Source organism: Alexandromys fortis, unplaced genomic scaffold (assembly GCF_014885135.2).
Source record: "Alexandromys fortis isolate MF-2015 unplaced genomic scaffold, M_Fortis_MF-2015_v1.1 scaffold_159, whole genome shotgun sequence".
Classification (NCBI taxonomy): Eukaryota; Metazoa; Chordata; class Mammalia; order Rodentia; family Cricetidae; genus Alexandromys; species Alexandromys fortis.
The window spans coordinates 1788530-1816385 of record NW_026068031.1 but is presented as its reverse complement, the minus strand read 5'-3'; the positions used below and the strand labels follow the sequence as shown (position 1 = coordinate 1816385).

At 49.1% G+C, this 27856-nt stretch overlaps 1 protein-coding gene across 4 annotated transcripts in view; it reads left to right on the top strand.

Annotated features, from left to right (window-relative positions):
• The first annotated feature begins 209 nt into the window (after nt 1–209).
• Nucleotides 210–27856, top strand: part of Dpf3 (double PHD fingers 3) — a 273140-nt gene continuing 245493 nt past the window's right edge. For 3 of the 4 annotated variants that reach the window (XR_007595761.1, XM_050164583.1, XM_050164587.1), the window contains exon 1: nt 272–318. Coding sequence is in view for 3 of the 4 variants with exons in the window: in XM_050164583.1 (XP_050020540.1) it covers nt 287–318 (32 nt within the window). In the remaining variant the exon portion in view is untranslated. Of the gene's footprint in view, nt 319–27856 lie in introns of all 4 variants that reach the window. The other variant, XM_050164585.1, reaches the window with a different exon arrangement.

The window sequence follows — 27856 nt, the reverse complement described above, 5'->3', positions numbered from 1 at the left end:
AATGCTCTCCCATGTGTCTTCTTCACTAGCCCCAATCAGAAAAGGCGCTACTAACACTGTACTGCCCCTTTAAGACCTGCTCGCTCTCGGTCTCTACAAAAGGGAGTGACCTCTGGGCTTTGACAGCTCCCCTAATAACTACCACCACGCAGGCTCCGCCTACCTGGCGACCAGCCGCGCCGATTGGCCTTCAGGCCGGTATCCCGTGCTCTGATTGGCCTGCCGCTTCCCCTGAGCGAACCTTTAGAACTCTGAGACAGACAATATTCTGTTACATTGTAGCAAAATGGCGACTGTCATTCACAACCCCCTGAAAGCGTAAGTAAGACTAAAAAATGTACATATTCCGCGTGGTTTCAATATGAAAAAAAGGCGCCTTGCGGAGCGCAGCCGGTGCCTGGCTCTTGCAGACGCCTCCCGCTGCGCCCGTGCTCCTCTTTTCTTCTGCTCCTACTTCTTCATCTTTTTTTTTTTCCTCTCCCAGCGCGCAGAAATGTCAGGAGATGCAATTAACAAAAAGAAAATTGTTACATTTGTGTTCGGATTAATTGGCTGACCCGGACCGGGAAGGAGCCCGGAGCGGCGGCGCCTGCTCCGGAGCTGCGGGGGTCGCAAGCAGCTCGGGGCTTGCACGGTCCCCGGAGTCCTCTGCCTCACCCCGCGCCGCGCGGAGCTGGCTGAGCCCGGTCGGAGCGCGGGGCAGGGGCCGCGTCGTGCGCTTTGCTGAGCTCTGCGCTCCAAGCCCGAGGCTTCCCGGCTCCGCTGCTCGTCCGCCCGGGCAGTCTGACCGACCGCTGCGGCTGCGGAGTTTGCTGGGCGTTCGCTCTGCCTCCCGAGCTCTCTCAGGGAGTTTGTGCAAACCTTCCGGAGTTGGGAGGACAGCGCGCTAAGCGGCGGGTCTCGGGAGTCCTGGGGCCCAGGTGCTTGCCTGGGGCTTTTCCACCCGGGCAGTCGGGGGATCAGGGAGGCCCTCCGGGCGGTCGCCGGTGTGTCTGTATATTTGTGGGCGAACTGGTTGTAGTAAATTAACGACCTGGATTAACTTGGGGGTTGATATGGAGGAGGCAGGGAAGCTGCAGGTCTATGAATGGTGTGCTTGCCTACTCTGGGTGAAAAGCCGGGGCGGGCGGAGGCGGTTCGGGGCTCTGGCGACAGCGAGAGGCAGGTGCCTCCGGGAGACTTTGAGCCGACAGAGGGGGGCGGGCTGCGCGAGGACTAGCGGGGGCCGGTCCCCGGTCAGAGCTGCCTGCCTGCCTGCCTGCCTTCCTTCCTTCCTTCCTTCCTTCCTTCCTTCCTTCCTTCCTTCCTTCCTCCCTTTTTTCCTTCTTTCCTTCCTTCCTTCCAGTCGGTGTACTGTGAATGTGAAGCCGCCAAGTCCGCGGAGCCGGGGGTGGCCTCCGAAAACTAGTGTGGCTCTCAAGGGGCGCTATTGGCAGGGATGTTGGCAGAGGGTGGATCCCTGGGAATCGCAGCGCAGCGTGGGCTCCGGGTCGGTGCCGACTGTACTAGGACTTCCCCGCCCGGGTGAAAGCCTCTGGGAGTAGGAGGGTGCGCGTGGGTGTTTCGTGCCAATTCTTCCTAGTGTGTGGCGGTGGTCGACCCTGGCTCTTATAACTGCTTGCTACAGCGCCCTAACCCCTGGCTTCTGGAGTCAAAAACATGGTTCGCTTTGGAGAGCAGCAGGGCGGCGCGGGGGGGTTCCTAGTGCCAAGAAACGCCTAGGGAGAACCCGCTGCGTTTGCACCCAGCAACCAGGAATAGGGCAGGGATGTCCCAGATCTCGGAGTTTCCACGAGATATTGTCATAAAGAAGACGTTGGAGGCTGAGCTTGAGGCGAGTTTCTGGCTCCAGTTCTCTCTCGGAAGCTCAGCTACTTTATACTCGCGACAGCATTTCACCTAAGAGAGAAAATGTTTTATGGCAGAATAAATGGGCGTAACTTCGCCGCGTCCTCGCCGACTCGCGCCGCCACACCGCTGATGCCGGGAGTTTCTCCAGAACCCACACAGCTGATTTGCAATTTCCTCATTTCCAGCCGAAATCACGTAGCCGAGCTGATGCCGCTTGGTAAACTCAACTCTGAGAGATCTATTTGCTATGTGTATGGCGTTCCTTATTGGGAAAGTGCTATCCTTGATGCCCGGGAGCGGGCTTACGCTCGGGCGCGCGCAGGAGCTCCACGCTCCAGGGTTCCCCAGAACAGTCCACTTTTTTTTTTTTTGACTCAGACGCGTGAGTGTGTAGGGGCAGTGGGGGAAGGGACAGAGAAAGCAAGAAGGTGGCCAATCTTGATAGTGGAATCAGTTTTGAATTACACGTGTACTCCTTAATAATTGGAAACACTTGCCGTGGGATGCATTTGTAACTCCGTCTTGTCACACGCACACGGAGCTCACACACAACACCCCTGCCTGCCTTTCCTAGGAGGGGGTTGAGCGGTCACTTTATAATTAGCGGCCCCCTTTTGCATCCCATCCTCTTCCCCCTAGGGCTAAGGGTGTAAACAATAACCCTAACGGCCAAGCTTTTTGCAGCCTGGACATTTTAAAAACTCCGCACGCAGGAGCACACGCGTCGTTACTGAGACACCGACACCATTTGCTTTTATTATTATTATTTAAAAAACAACTTGTTTAATAAAACATCTTATATATTTCATTTGTTTTTTGAAGTTGCTGATCAGGAAACAAAACACACGTGAATAAATTATGCATGGGCTAAATTAGAACAAAGCGCAGCGACACATCAAGCCGGAGGGATTGATGGGGGCGCAGGGAGGAGGAGGAGCAAGGAGAATGGTTTGGAGGGCTTATGTGTTTATCCTTGTGTGCCCCTCCTGACAATGAACCGGAGCTCCAAGCCGCATTAGCATTTTCTCCGTGTGCGTGCAGGCTCTCTCAGCTTAAAAAGGCAACATCACGGACGCCCCCTACAGAAACTGGCCACACAAAGATTTCCGCTTTGACTGCCGGATAAGTAGCAGTAGTAGTTAGTGTGGGGACGAAGCCAGCTCAGGTTTCTTTCATGCAACCTTGTGCAAGGTTCTGCCTTCTTAGACTGTGGGTCACTTTTCATTATGCTAGCTTTTTTCCCCCTTTCCATGTGGGGCATTCAATAATTCAATTCACTGGGTGACTGGATGGCTAACTTGAATCTCTTTGCTTTTCGTGTGGTGGGGGTGGGAGTGTCTTCTGTAGGGTCCCAAGCGCCTGAAAACAGCCTTTCTTGGTAGCTTGCCTTTCTTCTTGGCTGTCTTTGATCTTCCCTCGGCTCCCCTTTTCCTCCTTGTTGCTTTCACCCTTTCCTCTCTGAAGCTGACAGTCTGGCTTCTCCGTCGTCGCCTTTAACTTCTTGTTATTGCCCAACAGGGTGTAGGGTAAGAAACAGGAGCTGCCTGGACCGATTAGATCAGAAAGAGGACTCGGCAGGTGGCCCTACACCGAAGCAGTCACATCTGAACAAATAGAATTCAAAAGCACGATGGGCATGTATGGTGTGTAAATGTGAGTTGCATTCTATTTAAATTAGCAGCTACATTGTCTGAGTGTAGATTGTTGGAGTCATCTTCAGTTTCTGTATACACAGGTGAGGGCCACATACAGGTTTGATAAAGGCATGTGTGCAAGTTACATACTTGTTGATTTCTGTATACTTGGGAAATAAAATGCTTAAATTAAAAAAAGTTACTTATTTTAGCTGGGCGTGGTGGCACATGCCTTTAATTCCAGCACTTGGAAGACAGAGGCAGGTGGGTCTCTGTGAGATCGTGTCCAGCCAAGGCTACACAGTGAGTTCCAGGACAGTCAGAACTACATAGAGAGACCCTGTTTTTTATGTGTGTGTATCTTGATCGGGTGAGGTGCTGGTACGTGTGTGTGTGTGTGTGTGTGTGTGTGTGTGTGTGGTCAGAGGACAACTTTTGGACCTCTTCCTCCACTATGTGAGTTCTGGGGATTGAACTCAGCTCAGGCTGGGAAGCAAGCACGATCACTTGCTGAATTATCTCTCCTGCCCTATAATGCTTTTCTTGTAAGTTTCTAACCTTAATATTCTAGTTTAGGTAGATCACCTTCCCCCGTGTCTGCCAACACCACTTTAAACAGCCCAATCTCTCAGTGACTTCTTGAAACTCTGGCTGTAGCACTTAACTGGGAATGCCTGCCACCTTCTGCCAGACTTGATCATGTACATACATAGGTGTCTATTTTTATAACTCCAAGCTCAGAGAGGAATAAATGCTGTCATTACTTAATTACTCTAGTTAGGGCTTTAATACTTTAACTGTTTGATTACAAACAACGAGCAAAGTAAACTATTTAGTCATGCTTATTGTTACGATTACACGCGCACAGTTGCTTCAAAACTTTACTGTGTAGAGAGTTACCCTAACTTGGAGGTCAGTGTTGACATCTCTGCTTTATTATTAAGCATATAACTCTGGGAGGAGTAAACGTTTACTTAATCAAGATCCAACGCTGTCCATGTGTACGGATGGACCTCAAGTCTTCCTCCCCGTTCTCCGATGTGGATGATGTGTGTTCTAATCTAAAGCGGTTTGGGGGCATGTGAAAGGTAGAAGCAGGCTTTACTCTGGCTGTGGCAGCCAGTTTAGCTATCAGAGAGGAAGGGCCAGGGGGCCACACTCCTGGTCCTAATCTTGTCTTGGCTATTTTGGTTGGGGAGGGGGTGGTGAGCAGGCCTAAATGGAGAGCAGTGCGGTTGGGGTTGGGAACTGGCAACCTTTTATGGACATTATGTGAGTCCCTTATGGGAAAGGGAACCCTGGAAGCCAACAGAGGCTTGAGCACTACTCTCTCCCTCTGCTTTTACTCATCAGTGTAAAAATAAGAAGGGATGTTGGGGGGAGAGATGGCTCACCAGTCAGAAACACTTGCTGCTCTTCCAGAGGATCCGAGTTCGGTTCCTAGCACCCACATAGAGTATCTCAAACTCCCTATAATACAAGCTCATGGGATTATTTGTCACCCTTTTCTAGACTCTGCAGGAACACACACACATAAATAAAATAAATCTTTAAAACAAAAGCCTCCAAACTTCATTAGCACACATTTTTTCCCCCATGGGATGATTGTACCCACAAAGGACATCAGTTTCTGTCAGAATTCAAGTGGAGACATTGCCACAGGGCAAACCTTTGAAAACAGTGCCGTCTGCAGACCTCCTGGGGAATATCTGAGACCCATAAAACAGACTGGCATCTATCCGTGGCTGACTTGGAAGGTTTACTCCTTCCTTGGACCACTCAGGTACCTGGAGTTCGGATTTATCCTCAAAAAGCCGTGACATCTCGAGCTGTTTTAGAACCATCCTCTTAGATCAACACCAAACATATAATGCATGGTCACCATGCTTTGTTTTGAGCATGGACCCAAAAAAGAATGGAAACCGAGGCGGGCATCCATGTTTCAAACTGTAGCCCTGTTGATGGAAATGACAGTGGGGGCTGTGTCATGAACCGGCCCCAGGATCCAGGGGGCCTGTTTATTATCCCAACCTCAGCAAAGTAACTTTTGTGGTTTTTGAGTGTTTTGAAAGTCACTCGAAGGCAGAAATGTAGCCAAATGTGGCAAACCTCAGGCCAAAAAAAATCCCACAAGTACTGGAATATTTTTTACCCTGCTGAGATTTTCCAACGGGAGTCTTATATAAGCATGACCCTGTTTTAAATAGTCTTTAACTATGAAGGTATTTAACAGGGAACGATAGAGTGGCCTGGGTTGGGGAGGAGAGGATGGGCAAGGGGATAAAACCACTGTGTGGTCTGGAACTGCAGAGCCGGCTGTTTAACTGCGGAAGAGCCCCACAGGATGAACCGTTTCCAGTTCTCAGGTTTTCTAGCTGCCAGAGTGACCGGGAAGGGATGAGGTGTGGTGTTTGTTGTGTGTGATTTGTTTTTCTTATTGGTCAGGTTACTGGTGTTTCACAGTCTGTCAAACCATATGGATGAACAGAACTGGCCTCGTAAAACTGTCACCAAGGGGAGGTATTTTGTTTTGAAGCCTGTGATTTGCATTAGAGGTTTAGGTGTTCGCTGGGGGAAGGGAGGGGGCTAGAGAAGTGGAGTGTGGAGAATGTCTTGGTGGGTGTTTGCGAAGAGACAGATGTTGATGGAGGCTGAGAGCCGGCTCTGTGGAGGCAGCAGAGGTCAGGGAGTTCAGACTCAGCACCCCTAGTCATGGGGTTCAGACAACTCATTGAGCTTCTGCTGGTCAGGTCTGCTGAGGCTGGAAAACAATAAAGACAGGTCTAATTCTCCGTTCATTCATGCCCCTTTATCCCTGGCCTGCCCTGATTACAGGGACTGGGGTCACCTTAGGTTGCCGTGAGCGAGAGGGGTTGTTCTTGTCATTCTTCCTAATCTTGAGAACCTGTTGTTTATAACATACATGGTCGAAATCTCTGTCAGCAAACTTTGCCTGTTTCTAACCCTGTCCCTGTCTTCATTGCAGACTGTCTGTTCTTACCAGGGACTATAGGGTGGAGAAGAGTCTCCCAAGGAGCTCAGCCTGCTCCCCTAGCTCTGTCATCTTGACATGTGCCTTCCCCGAACTTCTTACATCCCTTTAAGATGAGGCGATGCATTTGAATCCATAAGGCAGTGGTGGTGCACGCCTTTAATCCCAGCACTTGGGAGGCAGAGGCAGGCGTATCTCTGTGAGTTCGAGACCAGCCTGGTCTACAAGAGCTAGTTCCAGGACAGGCTCCAAAACCACAGAGAAACCCTGTCTCGAAAAACAAAAACAAAAACAAACCCCATTGCATGTGTGTATGTGTGTGTATGTAAGAGAGAGAGAGAGAGAAAGAGAGAGAGAGAGNAAAAAAAAAAAAAAAAAAAAAAAAAAACCAACCTATAATTCCCTCCAAGTCAAGAACGTCCTGGGTTTTGGTCATGCGTGGTGGTACACACTTTTAATGCCAGCACTTGGAAGTAGAGGCAGGTGAATCTCTGTGCAGGAGTTCGAGGCTAGCCTAGTCTACAGGGTGAGTTCCAGGACAGCCAGGACTACACAATGTGACCCCGTCTCAAAACAACTACTCTTCCCCACCCAAAATGAAATGAAACCAAACCAAAAATGAAACTAAAAAACTTGCTAGTTCTTATGTCGATCATTTCTGGTGGGGAGGACAGTTTGAGGTCAGGCTCTTGCTTCTAAAGTGCTGCTCTAGAGGGGAGTTGTGAGACCTGGGAGCCAGTCTTGCCACTTGGGGCTCTAACATGATGGCACATCCCACCTCCCACTCCTTCTCAGGACCTAAGGCTGAGGACCTGGTGGCCTGGCTGTCCAAAATGCGGGCTTTTCTTCTTAGTCCTGCAGCTAGAGGAGAAAGGAAAGGCCAGCCAAGAGACCAGGTGGCCTATTTTGTTATTTAAAAGCACTCGGCTAGACGGTGGTGGTGCATGCCTCTAATTCCAGCACCAGGAAGCAGAGACAGGTGGATCTCTGAGTTAGAAGTCAGCCTGGTCTACAGAGTGAGCTCCGGAACAGCCAGGGCTACACAGAGAAAAAAAAAAAAAGAAGGAAGGAAGGAAGGAAGGAAGCAAGCACTCAGATAATAGAAAGTTCACATCTGGAAAGATAAGAGAAAGAATGGAATTACTAAGAACATTTTCCCTTTTAAAAAATATTGGGGTTGTAGCTCATTTCTGAGTGCTCGTTTAGGATGTGGAAGGCCTTGGGTTTGGTTCTTGAGTTTAGAGACAAGGGAACCAACTTTAAACTGATCCTCTGGATTTCATCTAAGTCACCGTCGTACCATGGCACCCAAATGACAAGGAAGTACAGTTTTCTTTCTTTTCCATTTGCACGGCCACAGGAACCTGGTTGCTAAGTGACCGGGAGCTTGTGTGGGCCTGTACTGGTGTCTCACCGAGCTTCCTCTAGTGTAGCTTGTGTTACTGCTGGAGAAATAGCGGTGCCCAATGGACGCCGAGGAGCTGGCTTATACCTGTATGGGCATCAGCAGCCTCTAGACTGGGATTTCATCGCCTTCCCTTTATTGACATCACAGACTCCATTGGGGGATTATTATCAGGCTGTTCTGTGATTGAAAACTCCCTTGGCAATTTTCTGCAAGCCTAAAGGAGGAAGAAGGGCTTGCAGAATTTATCAGCAAATTCACAGAAGCCAGCATGTAAATTCTGAGTCTTACACCAAAAGAAAAATGAAATAGTTGATCTCCAGCAGACAGGCATCCCCCTTTACTTAAAACAAAACAAAACTGGTAAGGTATGCATAATATAAAAAAACACCTTTTTAAGGCAGGCAACTTAGTGGTGTTAAATACACATCCACAATACTTATTTATTGTGTGTGGGCACATATACACGCGGAGACACATGCTCTCATATGCCATGCACTTGTGGAGGTCAGAGGACAACTTGTGGGAATCAGTTCTCTTTGTCTACCGCATGGGTCCCAAAGATGGAACTCAGGTCGTCAGGCTTGGTGGCACGTAACTGTCCTCGCTTAGCCCTCTTGCTAACCCACATTAGATAACACTTCAGTTGCTGGTCAGCCATTATCACTATTTCTAGAGCGTTCTCATCACTCAACTTTATGTGTACTCATTGAGCACCTGGCTGGGCTGGGTGATAGCCCAGTGGGAGAGCTGGGGCTCGGATGAGCGAGGCCCTCGCTCGGGTCAGTCTTCTGCACCAGATGAGACTGTGCTCCTCATTTCCTGCTTCCCGCAGCTAGCAGCATCAGTTTGCTTTCTGCCTAAGGACTTCAGATGAATGGAAACTCGAGAGTATTTGCCCTATTGTGTCTGGCTTATGTCACTGTGTCTCAGGGGCCATCCGTGCTGTAGCAGACATCAGACCTCCGCTCCTTTTTATGGCCATTGTATGTATAGGCCACATTTGTTTATCCATTTATCTGATAGTGGACACTTGGGCCATTCCCATGCTTGGCTGTGGCAAATAAAGCTGCTATGAATATTTGTGTTAGTAACCGCTCAAGTCTCTGTGTTCGGGTCTTTCGGGTTAGAGGCCTACATTGCCTTTATTTTCAAACTCTTTACAAATCAGAGGCCACAGTTTTAGATGGTAAAAGCTGTCCCTGTGTTGTAACACCTCAGATGATGCTAATAGTGTTACAGAATCCAGCTTCCTCACTGCTCCTTTTCTGGGCATACCACTATGGAAACCCAGAGCCTCACTTCTCCCATCCCTAGCTACAGCGGAGGCCCTCTGTGCCCCCTTTGCCATTAGGGTAAGAACTCCTCATGAGGAGATCTGTCACTATGTGAGGGAGGGAGCACCTGGGGTGACAGGGCAGATTGAGAGTCAAGAGTAATGGCTCACTTGAGAGTTCGAGGCCAGCCTGGGCTGCAGAATGAGACTCTGTCTCAAACAAAACAAAACAATAACAGCACAGGCCTAAAGATGTAGCTCAGTTGGTCAAGTGTCGGTTAACACATGAAGCCCCGAGTTTGAACTCTTGCACTTCATACAGGAGACATAGTGGCACATGCCTGTGATCCCAACACTCAGGAAATGGAGGCAACGGATTAGGAGTTCAAGACTATCCTCAGTTACATACTGAGTGAGAAGTGAGCCTGGGATACATCAAAATTTGTCTAAAATACATAGACACATAGAAATGTGTGGACACACGCATGCACACATGCGTGTGTGTACACACAATCCAAACGAAAAACTCAAAAAAAAAAAAAAAACCCAAACAACCCAGGAAACAAACAAAAACTGAGCCTGTCTTTTTGCAGGGTAAGGAGAGCCTATATCTTTTTTAATTTGCCTTTTTTCTTGCCCAAGCCCCTGCTTATCCTTTAGGGGCCCAAATGAAATAAAAAAAAAAAGACCAAAACTTTTTCAGAAATTAGAAACTTGGGGACTAGAGAGATAGCTCAGTGGTTAAGAGCGCTGGTTACTCTTCCAGAGAACCCAGATTCAATTCCTAGCACCCACATGGCAGCTCACAATGTCTATACCTCCTGTTCCAGGGGACCCGACACTTTTATACAGATACATGCAGGCAGAACACCAATGTGCATAAAATAAAAATAAATAAATTAAAAAATAAAAATAAAGTGGAAACTCCAAATGTGAGGTGTTCCTGGGAGAGCTAAACTTTCCTGTCACGGGTATCAGACCCAGGGTTCTGGCCCATGCTAGGCAAGTTTTCTGTTGAGCCACATACCTAGCATGGTTCTTTTGAGACCGGGCTTTCCTAGGTATCTTCTGGCCTGCCTCCCGAATAATTGGGGTCAGAGGTCTGTCCCACCATGGCTGGCCGATTAAACATTATCCTACAGACGGAATCTAGGCACGTCACTGGCGTATCTAATCACTGCTTCTTTAGGAAATGCAAACCTTGCTCATCCCTCTGTGGCTCAGGAGGGGCTTCACGTGGTTGAGATGGGAAGCAGGTGAGAAGAGGAGGTCTAGAAAAGCCCCCACCTCTGTTTTGGAAGCCCTGGGTCACCCACAGAATCAGGAGAAGTGGGAAGGTCATTGGGTTGCAGGGAGCTTGCCTTGCAGTGTGGGCTTGGGTCATCAGCCAAGCTCTGGCTCCTGCCATCAAGGTGGTGAAGCAGCAGAAAGGTATGAGAGGCAGCTGGAGCTTGCATCTGCCGGAGACACGCGGAAGGCCAACTGGTGGTGTGGGGGGCAGTGGAAAAGGACATCGTACTTACAGAAAACTCGATGGAAAGGCTCATGATGGGTTTGCATCGTTAAGTTACTTCTTGTTTTCTAGCGTTGGAGGTGCTTTAGATACCATCTTGAAGCTTCTAGGGGCTTTTATTTTACAGACGCAAATTAAGTACAAAGCCATCTCGACTTCCATCATCCGGAAGCAATGGCCTTCCTTTTCATGGCTCTCCATTGAGTTGAGCCCCGTGGGGCTAGTCTCAGTGGATCTGACTTAGGAACATTCTTCCTCCTGTCCTGCCAAATGCTGATTACAAGCCAAATGCATTTAGGAGCATCTACTTCCAGAAGGATCTCTGGGTTCTGTTTCTGCTTCTAGACTCTTAGTCTTTGGTAGAGTAGAGTAAGTGTCTGTGGAGCAGGAGGCTGGCTGTTCCGCTAGGGCCTCTCCCAAGGAAACCACTGTCTTTGGGGTGGGGGGGGGTGGGCTGGGGTGCTGAGAGGAGAGGCAACTGCTGCTGGAGATGGAGGAGGGCAGGGTGTCTGGGGCATTGGGAGTGGAGAGAATATATTCTCTCTCGCTAATTATTTTCCCTGAGGACTTAGCCAATGCAGAACCATCTATTATCGTGGGAGCGCTCTATGGTGGTTCTGCCTGTGATGAATGCTAAGTGGAAACAAGCAAGAAAAATTAACAGGCGGCTGCTTCTGTCCACCTAATTAAAATGCATATCCAAGTGCATAAGTCCTTCTGTTTCCCCAATGTACACACTCCCCCTCCAATCCCAGTTCCGCGGAGGAGAAAAAACACTTCCCCCAATCATTTTCCCTGATTATATTTTCATCAGGGAAGGACTGAGGGTTTCCCTCAGAATAGAGAAGGGATCCATCTTCCAACACTTAAAAAGTCTTTTGACTTCAACTGGGCTTGGGCATTCTGAGCGTTGTAAAGCATTTAAAATAATAATAAAGTCTCCAAACTTTGACTGCAGAGAAAAGGACTCAAGGAAGTAAAGATGAGAGAGACAGTGAGAGAGAGAGAGCGAGAGAGCGAGAGCGAGAGCGAGAGCGAGAGAGAGAGAGAGAGAGAGAGAGAGAGAGAGGCTGTTTTCTGCTGGCTTCAGTTTTGTGCTAAAAGTCTAGCTTGGATTAGCAATGGGAACTTTGGAATCCTCCCCATCTTTTTTTCTGCCTCTTTCTTACTCCTGTCTCCATTCTCTGTCTTTTCCTCCCTAGGTGCTGTTTCCCACAAACACCTCACGAAACCCCGAGTTTTTGCAGAGAGCTTCTCCAAGAGCATGTTTTATCTACTGGTGCATTGGGGGACAGTATTAGAAATGCCCCAAGTGTGTTTGAAATCAAACACACTTCTTCATCCGTTAAGGAGAGTCCCTCTAGCCCCCGATCTCAGCCCATCATTTCCCCACCTCTCCCTAAAGAACAACTTTATTCAGCAGTCATAAAATATTTAATAAAACATGAAACTTCAGTCCCCGTGTTCAGCTCACCGGCCCAGGCGTCTCCGTGGCCGAGCCCCCGCCCCAGCCCCTGTCTGCCCTCCACGGCAGCCCCAGCTGTTGATTTATCAGGGCTGGCCGGCTCGGCAGTGCATGGAGATTGCTTTTAATTAACTCTCTTCATTTTTTCCCAATCTTCAGGGAGCAGCAGCCATTTAATGGTTTTAATATTTTATCTAGATTTATAGCCCCCCCCCTTATTTGTTGTTGTTTGACTTCTGCATTTGCTCTTCCGGAACAGCTTTCAGAGGGGTGTGTTTGCTTGCCCCTGACCCCCTACCCCTAAGACCTTTCCCCAAGATGGGAGGGTGCATTCCAGAGGAGGTCCACTCCAGTGGTGGGTCCCGTGATGGTTTGCATCATAGGCTTCATCTTAGAAAACTCGAATTTCACTTGACTCTTAGATGACAGAGTTTACGAGCTTTTCATTAAAAAAAATAAATAAATAAAAAGAAGAAAGCAAGATAAGAAGGAAAAACAGAAGAGGAAAAGAAATTCTGAGTTGGAGATGGTGAGGCCCTTTGGCCTCTTGTGTTTGAGGGTGTGAGGCGGTGGGGAGTTGGCTAAAATCTGCTTCCGGGGGTTCACTTTGAGGCTTATCATCCTGCCCACATAGTTCAGTGCTTATTATTAGAATAATAGATGGGGCCAGGCCTGATGGCACCTTCCTTTTATCCCGGTATTCAGGAAGCAGAGGCAGGTAGATGGCTACGAATTCAAGAGCAGCCTGGTCTACAAAGTGAGTTCCAGACCAGCCTGGTCCACACAGTGAGACCTTGTCTTGAACAAAACAAAACACCAGAAAGCAAAACATCCAGCCAACCAAACAACAACAGAAGCGATGATTCTTACTGTGTTGCCCAGCTTGGGCTTGGGGGATGCTGCCTTGCTCCTCCGTAGCTGGAACCATCAAACCCCGCATAGTAGACCCTTGCGGCTGCAAAGGGTGCTGGCTTTAGGGCGGGCTGGAGACAGGTTCAGCTCAGTGTTCATGCGGTGGACTACATCTTTATTTAAGCATGGCTGGGATCAGCGGGGCAACTTTTTGGAGGATGAATTGCTGGTGTGATCGGAAGAAGGAAGCGGAGAGGCAGTTCTCGCCTTCTGCCTTCTACTCTGCAGTGGTAGGCAAACGTGCAGCCCTGCAGTGCCCAGCTTCCCCGCTCCCTCTTCCCAGCCTGCTTTGCACTGAGGGGTCTGCACCTTCCTCCAATCGCTCCACAGAGGTCTGGCAGACAGCCTTGCCTTTTTAGAACCTGTGTGTCCACAAAATGACCTTTTGACATCCGGGTTCGGTGATATGTCCTTGGGGTTACCTGTTGCTAGGCAACTGCCAGCTAAAGTTTGAGCCTGATCTGGGAATTGCAGTGAATTGCCCTGGGTGGCTTATGTCTACATTTAGGGACTTCAATTTGCAATATCGGCCCAGGGAACAAGAGGCTGGGAAGACATTCTTCCCTAAGGTTTTTAAAAGTCCAGCTCAGTGCCTGATGCCCGTACACACAAATGTTTGTTTTGGTAATGAAAATGGCCTTCCCTGCTCATCTCCTTACACTGGAGTCTACCTCTGCTCTCTGTGGCTGTCAGTCCAGAAACCCTCCTACCCTTTCTATCTTGGGAACCCAGCTACATGCCGGAGACAGTGAGGGAAAACCTGATCTCAACACTGTGGTTGGGGATTCGCACCCCTCAGTGTTTTGCTGGGCATTTTCTCTTTACCTTTTTGTGTCAGTCCCAGCCCCTTTCAGGAATCTTCTGGAAGCTGCGGATCAGCTTCCGAGGAATAAAGGCACCCAAGTGTGAACCTCCACATATGTCTTTATGGGGCTCCCAGCCTATGATGAATGTGTCTGTGGATGCCCTGCAGATGTCCTGGCTCCTGGGTGACAGCCTCAGCGTGAGTGATGTGGGTGAATTTCTCCATCTGAAAGAATGCTTTAATGAATTAATAATTAATGAATTACACACACACAGAGAGAGAGAGAGAGAGAGAGAGAGAGAGAGAGAGAGAGAGAGAGAGAGAGAATCTCCCTGTATTGGCCCAAGCTGACTTAGAACCTGGGTCTCCTCCCTCAGCCTCCTGAAGGACGAGATTATAGGGGTGCACACCGTTCTTGGCTAAGGATGCTCTGCATCCCTGTGTGGAGGAAGCCCCACCCTGTCCCACATCCTTTGACATCTCAATAAACTTCGTATGCTGTTGTATGCCAGCAGTTCAGCGGTCCTTTAGCCCCAGTTGCTTCCAGACACAATGGGTCCACATCTGCCTGTCCCCTCCAGCCAGCAGTCTAAATGTTCCCTTTCTCTTCTATCACCCTTGCTGGTCCTCAGGTGGTGGTGTCCACACCGGCCCTTGGCCCCTCAGTTCTGCACATGCCTTCCCTCCTTCCGTCGTGGAAATACTTGGCTGTGCCTGGCTACAGCACAAAGGCTCTTGGCAGGCAGTGACAGTGGCTGTCTGTGCTTTTCTGTCCCTAGGACCTAGCTTAGCTGTCATCCGGTGAATAGCTGAATGAATGAAGCCAGGAGGTAGGGGCACCTCTCTGCCTGCCTTTAGGATTGACTCGTTCTCATTGTCCACTTTAATGGCATGCCTTTGGGAACGGCAGTAGAATTCTTTTAAACATTCTTTAATCTCAGGTGTCAGGACTCAGGCACAGGCGCGGGTGTGGGGAGAATGACTGCATTTCTGAGCCTTGTCATTTGTTCCAGTAGATACAAATGGTTTGGCTTTCCACTTTAGTCCCCAACCCCCTTTTTTAAGACAGGGTTTCTCTGTGTAACAGCCTTGGCTGTCCTGGGACTCATGTTGTAGACCAGGCTGGCCTCGAACTCTGCATCCCGAATGCTGGGATTAAGAGAGAGGGTCTTATGTAGCCTAGGCTGACTTCAAAGCTTCCTGTGTAATGACTGATTCTCTTACCTCCACCTCCCAAGGGCTGGGAGTACAGGAACCGGTGAGCATGCCTGGTGTGAGGTGCAAGCAATCAAATCCAGGTTTCATCCATGGTAGGCAAGTCTCTATGGACTGGGCTACACCCCCAGCCTATTTTGGAGTTTTAATATGGACTAAAGTAGAAGGCGTAAACCCTGTAATGGTTGAAGCTAAGGCTGAACTTGGATGAGAGTTCACTGCCTGGTTTATTAAGCTCTGGAGTTGGCATCAGTTCAGCCATACTGCTTTATGTCTTCTGGGAGAACACCTAGTGTATACTTTGACAATGCAGATGCCTAGGTGGGTAGTAACTCCAATGACTCGATGTCCCCACATGTCCAATGCAGGTAGCTTCATTGGATACTGCTGGAAAGGGTGTTCCGGGGTCATTGGAGTGGTTCTATCTCACACTGGGAGAGACACTGACTTGGGATTGTAACCTCACCTGTCTTCTTCCTACATCACCATCCTCCAGATCCTTCTGTGTCGTGGGTTACTCGGAAGAAAGACTTCTGGGAACTCTCGCCTTTGTGTCTGGAGGAAGCTGAAGGACGAGGAGGAGTCAGACTCTCAGAATTAAATTTCAGTCCAGTTCCTGGTCTGCTGGCCCTCCTAACCCTAACCCTCCTTCAGGGTAGAAGGCCAAAAACCACGAGGACGTTCCGCAGAGTGCAGGCTGTAGGAACGTAACTGTGCAAACGTGCCTGTCACCTCTGAGAGGTCCCATTGCGCTGGCACCTGTGCTCTGTCTGAGGAAACTGCTCCAGCATGCAGCCAAGCTCACAGGCGCTCAGTAGGAAGGGGGCACACAGGGCTGTCCCATTCCCGGTACTCATTTCCTTTCTGGGCAGCCATCCCAGTATAGCAGATACTTACACATATTCTGGCCTGATTTTATCTAATCACACATATCTCTGGGGAGTGGGAAACAGGTTTGGTCTACTCCATTTTAGGTCAGTGATGCACAGGGTAGCTGGGATGAATGCTGGTCTGTAACTTTTATAAAATTTGGAAAGTCCGTCAAGCTCCCTGACCCAGACCCTACTAGGGGCATTATTTGCTTTCCCAGGGACTAGAGACCCCAGCCAATGTCAGGGGAAGGATGGAGTCTAAATTTTGGGACCTTTCTGAGACCCAGATAGATCTTAGAGCAGTAAGACTCTTGTTTTCTTATTTTATGATCTGCCAAACTGAGAGGACCCAATAGTATTGGCCCCTCTTCCGGTGATCATTCATCCCTGGCCTTTATCTGCCCAGGATGTTTTCGGTTTACAGGGAAATACAGACCCAGAGAAGCTCTGATGGATGGCACCATCTTTACTATTGCCCAGGTTTGCCCCAAGTGTCTGTCTCCCCCGTTACCCAGATGAACTGGTCTAAATGAAGCAGAGCTCAAGACAACACCCACAGCTCTCACTGAGACCCAGAGTGAGCATTCTTGGGGAGCCTCTTCTCTCAGCATCTCTCCTTTGGGTTCTACTTCCTGCAGCCCCTCAAATCCCCAGGAAGGAAAATCCCACTAGAAGCCCGTCGACTTTTCTTTTGCCTTCTGTTTCTTATTTCATTTCTCGATTCAGAGCTAAGCTGCCCCAAGGCCTTCAGAGCCACGGATGGAGGAATAATCCACTTACCGCTTCCTGCCAAGGCTCGCGCTTCCAGCCTGTGCTTTCTTCTGACCCCTCCTCGCCTGCCCCTTTTCCCCATTCAGCTTTCTCCTTTGCCCTGTGGACAGCACTGCCATCTGGAAGAATTAAAAGGCACAAAAGGGAGGAAAGAGTATACTAACTTTGTCTCTAAGGATGGTCCGCTGGATCTCTGAGTGGGAATGGGGAAGCAAGGAGGGAAAGATAAACTTGGAGGCGACAGAGAGAAGCTGTGGGGAGGTGAGGTGCTAAGAGATTGTTCCAGGCTAGGAGTTTTTTTTTTTTTGAAAACAAAACAGTAAATTTTTATTTTTATTTTTATTTTTTTAAAGACAGGGTCATTATGCAGCCCTGGCTGACCTGGAACTTTGTAGACCAGGCAGGCTTTGAACTCACAGAGATCCACCTTCTTCTACCCCCAAGTGCTAGGACCAAAAGAAAGGCGTGTGCCACTACCCCTGGCATGTAGCTTTTAATATCGATGTTCTTCGGCAATGTTACACATGTATATAATAATGCGTTCTGATCACGGCCCCGACCTTCTCATCTCCGTCTCTCTGGTCATCCTGGCCAAGGAGCCCCCCTCCCACTTTCGTGACTTTTTGTCTTGTTTTTGTTTTGTGATAATATGATTGCGAGTTTGAGCTATTCACCAGAGCCCAGGGACTCAACAGTGGCTGCACCACCGAAGACAAGGACTCCTCTGTCTCCTCTAGCATCCATGGACAGCCAATAGTTCCCTAGGGAAGTAGTCTTTGGAAGCAGGAGCAGGTAGATGAATGTCTATAACCATTCTACCCTGAGTTGACCCATCTAGTGTCTCTCAGAAGCTAAGCAGTGTCTATCCTGGTTAGCATTTGAGGGGGGAGAAAGAAGAGCTGTGGGTGGGCTGAGAAGGAGGGGTAAAGAGATGTGGACTCCCATCTGCCTTTGGGACCCCGGCAACTAGACAAGCTCTGCAGAAAGTGTGGCTGGGGAGCTCTGCATGGGAAAGGGAAGTGAAGGAAGGTTTGGACCCCCTTATCTGGGTGACTTATTTGGGTGATGACTCCATTAGGACCTCCTATTTGGGTGGCTCTATTAGGACCCCCTTGTTTGGGTGACTCCATTAGGACCCCCTTATTTTCTGGGTCAGGAAAGATGAGGCGGGAAGGAGCATGGGAAAGACAAAAATGTTGGGTGTCTATACACAGATGTAGTGGGCACTTTCCCCCAGGCTGGGCTCTAAGTGTGCCTCTGTGTGGACTGATTCTTGGAGAGAACTCAGATGCATGGAGAGGAACCTGGTTTGGTGTGCTGTAATTTCGGGTCCTCTAGAAAGATTCTAATTCCAATCACTCTGCTCTTAGGGTTAAACTGCATCCTGGTCCTGTGTTCCTGGGTTATATGTTCTAGTGTGTGTGTGTGTATGTGTGTGTGTGTGTATACATGCATATACACATGCGAATACTCATGTACCACAGCTTGTGTGTGGAGGACAACTTTGTGGGAGTTGATTCTTTCCCTCTACCATATCAGTCCTGGGGATTGAACTCAGGTCATCTGTTTTGGTGGCAAGCCCCTTTCCCCATGGAGCCATCTTTCCTGCCCCCCTGTGATGTATTCTGAGTATTTTCCTGGGTGCCTTGCAGGTAATGTAGAGATTAAGGCAATATCCTGGTGTGAGCCAACAGTCCCTCCTGATTTGGGACAGCCCTGTCTAGCTGCATGGATAATCTTGCCACAAAGGACAGAGCTCAGGGATAGAGCCCAGCCAAGCAGTGGATTAAAGAGTTAGATGTTGAGCCTGGCATGGTGGTGCATACCTTTAATCTCTACACTCAGGAGGCAGAGGCATCTCTGTGAGTTCTAGGACAGCCAGGACTACACAGGGAGACCCCCCTCCTCCACCAACCACCAACCACCACACACACACACACACACACACACACACACACACACACACACACTCACACACACACCTCTGGGCAGTGGTAGCACACACCTTTAATCCCAGTTCTTGGGAGGCAGAAGAAGGCAGATCTCTAAATTCAAGGCCAGCTTGGTTTACAGAATGAGTTCCAAGACAGCCGGGGCTATACAGAGAAACCCTGTCTTGAAAAACAAAAAAACAAAAAACAAGAACATAAAACACCAGCCAAAGTTAAGTATCTCTCTCTTTTGTGCCTTTAGTTGCCACAGTTGGCCTTGAACTTCTGAGCCTCATGGTTCACCCTCACAGTTGCTAGGGCAACAGTGTGTGCCACCATGTCCAGCTATAAAGACAATAACCTAGAAACACTGTGAGTGAGTACAGAGTAAAGATCCAATCTAAGGCTATGGGGGTAGTTTAGCTAGTTGTCCAGCGTGCGGACAGGGGGCCCCTGTGTTTACTTCCCAGCAGCACGGACACCAGTGGTACTTACTACTATTGCCTTCCTGTAATTCCAGGAGCTGGGCGCTCCAAGGTTATCCTGGGCTGTGTGTAGCGAGTTTGAGGCCAGCTTGGGCTTCGTGAGACTGTGTTTACAAAAACAAAATCCAGGGAGGAGCATGGAGATGTGGACCTTCTATCTCCAAGCCTGGTGTCCCGAGGATATGTTTCATGGTTCAGACGGAAGAACAAGGCTGAAGGTGTTCTGCCCCGACCCCAGCCAGACACCCGGCCATCCAGCCATGCAGTTTCTTTCCAGCCACCTCATCTTGCAGGCAGCTGGTTTTCAGGAGGAGGCTTGTGTGACCCATACAGAGGACTCTTTGTAAGCTTAGACACTGAGATCCAAGGAGCAGCTGTCACGTGACCTGGGGCTTGGGTGCAGGCTCTAGGACCAGAGTCTGGGTTCAAATCCAGTCTTTATGACTTTAGGCAGGTTTCCTAATCTCTGTGCCTCAGTTTCCTCATCTGTGGAATGTGGTAGGTGGTTTTGGTTTGATAGGGCTGTTGGAAGACTCAAGTAAGGCAATGTTTTTAGGGCCCTTGGAAGAGTCAATACCTTGGGAGAGGTGTTGGCAGTGACCCGTTTCTTCATCTTTAAAATGGAAAGGCATGCCAGTTGACACCCGCCCCATACACATCGTCATTTAAGGAAAATGGAATAAGTAGGAGAAATTATAATTTTGCTAGAATTTCTCAAAGTATGATAACACGGTGATTATTTTTATTATTACTACTGATTAGATCTCTCAAATCAGGCTGGCTTCCAACTCTACAGAGTTGAGACTGACCTTGAACTCCTGATCTCCAGCCTCCACCTCCTGCTTCTCCTTCCAGTGTGCTGAGATTACAGATAATACTCACCACCATGCCTGGTTAGGATTATCATTAATTTTTCTACTCACAGAAGAATGATCTAGAAGAGGCTTTGAGGAAGATTTATCGCTACTATTTACATACTAGCTAATTGCTGCAGCGATTGGGTCCTTGTGAAAAGGAACAGGAACTTCACCGACCCCGGCAACAGCTCGCAGAGAAGCAGGGACACCAGTTGACACCTGGGCTCCTGTATCGGGCTTCCGTGTGCCCCCTGGCTGCCTCCTCCTTCTTGCATGGATGGACTCTGCCCTTCTTTCTCGCAGTTAGAGAAGGGCTGAAAGTCTCCGATCCCGGGGGGGGGGGGGGGGGGGGGGGGGGGGGGGGGGGGGGGGGGGGGGGGGAGGGTAGAGAGTCTTGTGTGCTTGTCTACGTGGGGGAGATCTGCTGCTATTGTCATTATCTGGGTAACAGGGTGCAGGCTGGGGGCACCCCACTAACCCTTAACCTCCCGGGCCGGCTGGTGTGTATATTTGAGTTTCCAGAACACTCTTCTGGGAGGAAGGGCTCCACTCTGCTTGACAAGCTGGCATGCCAAACACCAGACCCCTGTGTTATTTTTAACTGTCCAGAGGTTTCTTTCTTTCTTTCTTTCTTTCTTTCTTTCTTTCTTTCTTTCTTTCTTTCTTTTTTTCCTTTCACATGGTATAATTGATGGGACTCAGTGGCCTGGGCAGAGAATCTAAACTTTGGCTTGGTTTGTATCCCTTGAATGGGCATGTGCCTGATAACCTAAGAGAAAAGCCATCTTGTTTTTGTGGGTTCCCCATCTCCTCGTGCACCCCAGCCCCTACCGGCCCCTAGGAAGGATGGTTCTCAGAGATAACCTGAGCTCCCTGTCTGTAGCTGGGGACAGGGGGAGGGACGAGGCTGTTGTCTGTGACCTTCTCCTCTCCTGATTGCCAGGGACAAAGCTGCATTTCAGAGAGCTAAATAGGTTACTCAGAAGGCGGCCACTCCTGTCCCCATCTCTTCTCTTGGTCCTCTTTTTTTGTCCCCCTTCATTTCCCAAGGGGTAAGCTGCTTTCTCACTTAACTGTCCTCTGGGGACAGTCCCAGAGAGCTGCTCTTGTGTAAGAGAGGGAACTTTGGGGGTGTCCGGTGACAGCTCAGACAGTTTTCTGTTCCCCACGTCCAGCCGAGAACACTGTCTCACGCTGACCTGTCTCCGGCTTCATGAATCTGTAGCTTTCTTTTACACTTCCTCATCGCCTGCCTGTCCCTCTGCGCAGCAGCATGCAAGGCTGTGTGCAGTGTGGAGGACATACATTGTACCAGCTGCACCGACCCTGTGCATTCAGTGGTAAATCAAACCAACACAGCTTCTGTCTCCATGGAGCTTGGGGTACCAATTACTTAATCTCACAGCTGTATCAGTAAAAACGGAGTCTGTGTTCTGTTGAAAAGTCCACGAAGACAGGTGAGTATAGTTGGGAGACTTGTTATGGTCTTGCGTGTAGAGGGAAAGTTTCCCTGAGAAGCGAACAGTTCTTGTTAGGTAGCGAGATAGATGTATGTGCAAAGGTCCTGCGGCCTGCTGGAGGACCTACGGGAAGCAGTGTGGCTAGAACACTGGAGAAGGCAGGAAGCCCCGCTCGTGGCTTAGTAAGGGCTGTGGACTTTTTTCTAAACCAGGAAGCAGCCATCGAAGGACTTCAGGTAGGAAGTGACTCCATCTAGTTCATATTCTAAATATTCCCTCCCAGCTATGGAGAGGTTTGGCAACGGAGCCTAGGAAGGCAGGGTGAGTAAGTTGTGGGTTAAATGTAGGTTGCAACAATGAGATACAGTCCTGGGCTCGAAGGACAAGGCTTTAGCTGGAGAAGGCTTTGGCCCCAGGGCTGTGTCTGAACGAGCTGACTTCCAGCCCACGTGCCTGAAGCGAACTGAAACCTCTTCTTGGCCATCTTCGGAAGTTTCTACCATTCTCCTCTCATAGAGAGTCAAGCAGACACCTTCCCTCTGCCGGCCCTGCTGGCTGCTCCAGCTGCCTTTTGAGTTCTCAGGGTGCGGTCTGAGGATGTCTACGTGATGGGCACCCCAGACTGAAGGACAGGTAGATTTCCAAAGGCCCTGTTACCTGATTCCTATGCCCTGAACTCTTGGAGCACACAGTTCTGCATAGCCCTGCATGGGAGAGGGCAGGGTTTCCTGCGGGGCCACAGGAGGCCAATGCTATGGAGTCCTAGGTTGTCTCTTTTGGGTCCCACAATAATAAACCAAGGAGACCAGGGCTAGGGACTAGGGCATCCTAGTCAACAGCCACCAAGGGTCAGAGTAGGTGGAGAAGGAAGCACAGAGTCCGATGTCCGACTCTAAGTGCAGGTCACCATCCTCTCTGCCCCATGGAGGCTGCATTTACGGACCAACCAGTCGTGGCTGGAAAATATTCAGGAAAAAGATTATATTTTTACTGGATACGTACAGATTTCTTTCCTTGTCATCTTCTTCCCTTGCCTTTCTTTTCTCCCTCCCTTTCCTTCTCATTATGTATTTATTATTATCATTACATTATCGTTACTACTATTATTATTTTGGATAGTCTTGCTATGTAGTCCCAGCTAGCCTGGAACTTATTATGTAGCCTAGGATAGATAATCTACAACAATCCTCCTGACTTCCGAGTGCTGGGACTACAGGCATGTGTCCTGGTGCCTGGCCTTCCTTGTGCATTTTCTCAACAGTACAACTTACCCGCATTTGGTCTTCCACACCAACTAGACCTGATTTCAAAGATGTGGGAACATGTGTGGCAGTTGTTTGTGAACACTATGTATGCTGGCTAGGTTTTTTTTTTCTGGTCAACTTAATACAATCTAGAGTCATCTAGGAAGAGAGCCTTAGTTGATAAAATGTCCCCATCATGTTGTCCTTGAACTCAGAGATCTGACTGCCTCTGCCTCCCAGTATTTTCTTGATTGATGATTGATGTGGGAGGGCCAGCACTCTGTGGGCAGTGCTACTCCTGGGTACAAGGCTGTAGAAGAAGAAGCAGGTTGAGGAAGCCTCAGAGAGCAAGCCAGTAAGCTTTGTTCTGCCATGGTCTCTGCAGCTCCTGCCTCCAGGTTCCTGCCCTGACTTCCCTTCACACAGACTAAACAAACCCTTCCATTCTCTAAGCTGTTGGCCGTGCTGTTTATCACCGTACCAGAGGGCAAACTAAGACACAGGCTTATATGAGGAACTTGAGCACCCATAGATTTTGGTATCCCGGGGGTGCTGGAACTAATTAATCCCCTAGATCTTGATGGCTAATTGTATCCCATGTTATCATTTTCCCTTTACAGAGTAAATATATACATACATATATATATATGTATATGCATATATACTTTTTTTCTTGGAACCATCTCCAACTTTTCTTTTTTTAAAAAAGGGTGAGTACCTCTGCCACCCAGGCTGACCCAGGACACTTGATCCTCCTGTCTCTGACCCCTACCCTCTATCCCTGCAATGTTGGAATTATAGGTATGTCTTATCACACCTGGCTGTGACCAACATCTTTTGAGGGCTCATGAGTTCCATCGGCAAAGTAGATAGTTACTTAGTACACTTGGTACACAACATCCTCTTGCGAGATTCCAAACTTATGCACAGTAGACAAGATGGCACAAGGGACCTCACCCCTTGTAGCCCCCCCCCCCGCCATCTTTAGCCACTGTGAGGGGTGTGGAGGCGTCTTCGTACTCATTCAGACCTTCCCAGCAATGTTCTTGTGTTGGGTTGGGTGAGACGGAAGGCAGGAAGATGTGCAGAGAGAACCCCATAGCTGTTGACCAGAGAGGGAGGCAGGCCTTTGACTCAGCCTTCTCCAGCAGTCCTGATCACAGGCCGATCTCCTTCTGCTCAGGATGGGAGATCGCTCTAGGAAATGCTTCAGATGGCTTTGGGCTCTCTTCATCTCCTGGGCGTGCCAAAAGCGGTCTGGCCAGGTCAGCAGTAGCCCCGGGGCCTCATGCAGCTAATATGAGGGTGGGGGTGGCCATGGGTGGAGCACTAACCCTCTCTTACACAACTGAGGGGCACAATTATTTCCTAGCGTGAACTTGCCTGCACAGCTGTGAAGACTTCTTGAAGTAGCTTTGTTTAGTCACATGACCTTTGCTTTATTTTATTCAAAGGACCCTTAGGGTAGCCTGAAGGCTTCATCACGTGGCTGGAAAGGGACATAGTTTAGCTTGTGACCCTGTGGGCGCCAGATGGGCCATACCTTCAGTCTTCCTGGTTCAACCTGCCCTGGAGGCCAGCCAAATGTGACTCAGGAGCAGTCCAGCGATGGCCAGGGGATTTCAAGAAGGAAGAATCATCTTTGCTGCTTCCTTTTCCTGGGGTTGGGGTGGGAGGCCGGGCCGCGAGGGTCTCTCACGGAGGGGTAGAAAAGCTAGAGAACTGGAGAAATGGAGTCCACTCTAAAGACGGTCTCTCAGTAGGGCTACTGCAGAGCTCCCCACATGGAAGGGTCTGTACAGTGATGGGTGGGGTGCTAAACAGGGAAGCGAGTTTGTGGTTTGTGTTCTTTGGGGGGTTCTTTTTGTTTTGTTTTGCGTTCTGGTCTTAGGGACAAGATACAAACTGAACGAAAGTGTCAGTTGAAGACTTTGGGACTATAAGATGTAAGTCAATGAAAAACCGTGTGTGGTGCATGTCTACAGCTTTAGAACTTGAACTCGGAGGCAGGAGGATCCAGGAGATCAAAGTCATCCTTGCCTGACCTGAGTTTGAGGTCATCCTGGGATTCATGAGATCCTAGCTCAAAACAAAATACCAGGAAACATCCATCTATTCATTCAGTGGAAGCCAAGAGAGCGAGCAAAAGAACATTTTAAATATATATATATATTTTGGGAGAATTCTTATTTATATGTATATATGATGTCTCTGTGTATATTCAACAGGACACTGGTGAAGGTCAGAGGACAACTTGATTGTCAACAGTTTTCTTCTTCCATCATGTGGGCTGGGGGACTGAACTCAGGTCGGCAAGCTTGGTGCTAAATACCTTTATCCATTAACCTATCTTTCTGGCCCCCAAGTTTTAAGTTGTTTACAGATGAGAAAATTTCAAGTTAAAGCAGTTCACTCAAGATCCCACAGGTGGGAAGTATGTGTTTGTTCATGGCTTGGGTTCAAAAGGTCAATATCCCCCCCCCCCCCCCATGGCCTGGGTGGCTTAGAACTACATCTAACTACAGTTCCAAGGATGTGGTGCCCTCTCCTGGTCTCCATGGGCATCTGCATGAGCATGCAGCACATACAGACAAGCAGGTACACATCCACATACATATAACCTCAAACAAACAAAAGCCGCTCACCTGTATGGCAGGCTGCAGGTTGCTCTTGGTTACAAATCCATCTCACAGCAAGTAGAGTCAGGGAGACTAGGGCTTTTGGTTTTGTCCCTCAGCTGGGACACAAAGTACCACCAACTGATAATATCAGCAAGGTGTGCACGCGTGCCACACTGAATGTGCCTTTTGCACATCTGTGCTGTGGTTTCAGTCCTCCGTGTGTGGTCCCATCATAGCCTCCCTTCTCCCCCTTCCCACTCCCTTGTCGCGGCAGTTGTTAGACATTTCCCATTTGTCTGAGAACTTCTTCTGACCCCTCAGTGTCTGCTGATGACTTTGCCGCAGACTCCTTCAAGAGGACGGAAGCCCTGGAGCAGAAACTTCCCTGTCACCCATGTTCTCTGTCTCATCGTGACAAAGGCCCCCTCTTCAGGAGCATTTTTCCTTGTGCACCCAGCTGAGAACGTTGTTCCCTACATCACATGTCTAGGATCTGGTCTGTTGATATCAGAGCTTTCTGTGAGTGTTTGTTTGCCTCTGCTTGCCTCTCGGTTTGGAATTATGGTTCATGGCTCCATAGACTCGGCTTGTCATGGGTGTGTGTAGCCTGCTTGGGCCTTAGTACAGCAGTAAATGCTGTAATTTCCATGGGTCGGTGCCGACAACCTCATCTCATCCTGATGATCCCCTACCCCCGCCCCAACTGATATCCTTAGAGCTGCTCATCGTTCTCAGGCTTCTCGGTCACCTAAACTAAGATCTTAGGGCCTTCTTTGGCTCCATTTCCCCCTTCTTCCCACCCGTGCTTAGCCCTGAGTCTTTTGTATGTGTTGGGGGTAGGGGGTTAGTGCTGGTACTGCAGATTGATTAATCACAGGGCTTTCCTCAAGGCAAGCACTTAACCACTGAGCTACATCCCTAGTCCATTTATTTTTATCTTGTGACAGGGTCTCACTATTAGTCCAGACTGTCCTTGAACTCTCTCTGTGGTCCTCGCAGGCTTTGGCTTGGGATTCTCCTGTCTGTCATTCTTGAGTAGCTGGAGTTCCAGGCCTGAACTACCTTGTCCGGGTCCAAGTTCTATTGACTTACCTTGGTCACTTCTGGATTCTGTCCCCAACTCTGATCGCCTGTCCTTGAGGCTACAATATGACCTATGGGACCACTGGCCAGAGCTACTTAATTTCTCCCATTAGGCCACCCCCTTCACAGGGAGAGCTGTGCAGAGAGCAATTCCATTATTTCATCAGTGACCCTGCTGATTATAGCATCTGTCCGTCCATCCATCCATCCATCCATCCATCCATCCATCCATCCAACCATCCACCCACCCATTCTTCATCACGCACCCACCATTTGCTGAGTGGCAGTCCTGTGCTGCCCAGTGGGAGGGGCTGGGGCAGAGTAGCCAAAAGTACAATCTTTCCTTTCATATCAATTTTTAATCCCATAGAAGGGGACAGAAATAAACAACCCAAATCGCAGAAGCATTATGGGTACTTTTTGTTCATTCACCATCAATTATTCATTGATTTCTCCCTATGTGCCAAGCACTGTAGGTGCTGGGATGTAGCTGCTAACAAGACATAGTCCCTGCCAGAGGGCCCACTTTCTGGTGGTGGGGGGGGGGCGGCGGCAGTGGCTAAATATACAGTGGAGATGCTGTGTAGGGAAACGAAGCAAGGCCAGGGGCACATGTGTGTGGGTTTGCCCCTATGTAGATGGTGCTCTCAGGTTCTCCCTATGAAGATGTTTGCTGAACTGAGATGTGCAGATATTGGGGGAGCAGCCTTGTAGCTTAGGGAGCTGCTGATACCTTGTGCGGAGGTCCTGGGTTGGGAGCACATCTGTTAGGGTGTGCAGAGGAGCAAAGGGAGAAGGGAGCAGGTCTCAGAGCGCGGCACAGAACTCCATGACCACCTTCAGGTCTCTGCTCCCCTCCAAGGCCTGGCCTTCTTCAGGAGGAACCAGCTACCTCTGAGCAGGTCATTCTAGTTCCTGCTTTGAGCAGGCACGCTCAGCATGGTGGCTTCCAGTTGGCAGTGCCACCTGTGGGAGCTCCCCGAGTCTTTCTAGAGTTTTAGTTCTTTCTCTCTTGGTCCATTGGGCACACAGTAGGTGGTTCGGTGCACATTCCAAGCAAGTGCTTTTGGAAAACAACTTGTTTTGTTACTAGAGTGAACTAGTAGATATGCAGGCAGACGCACGGGCTCTTTTCCACACATCAGTTGGTTTTTTTTTTTTTTGAATCTTAAAGTTCCAGTGCGAGCAACAGCGTCATGAAATTAATTTGTCACCAGTGCCAGCCTCAACTGACTCACAACCTGAGAGGGAGTTTCTGAAAGTGTGTTTCTCATCTATGTGCTAATTTCTCTTCCCTTCTCAGCCACCAGTTCTTCCTCTCAAGCTTGTAGGTGACAATCACCTTCGGGTCAGTGGTACTTGTACCTCCTTCTGTCCCCACTGAGCAGATGGTTTCCATCTCTGGGACCAGGAGAGGGAACAGACACACACACACACACACACACACATACACAGAAACATAAA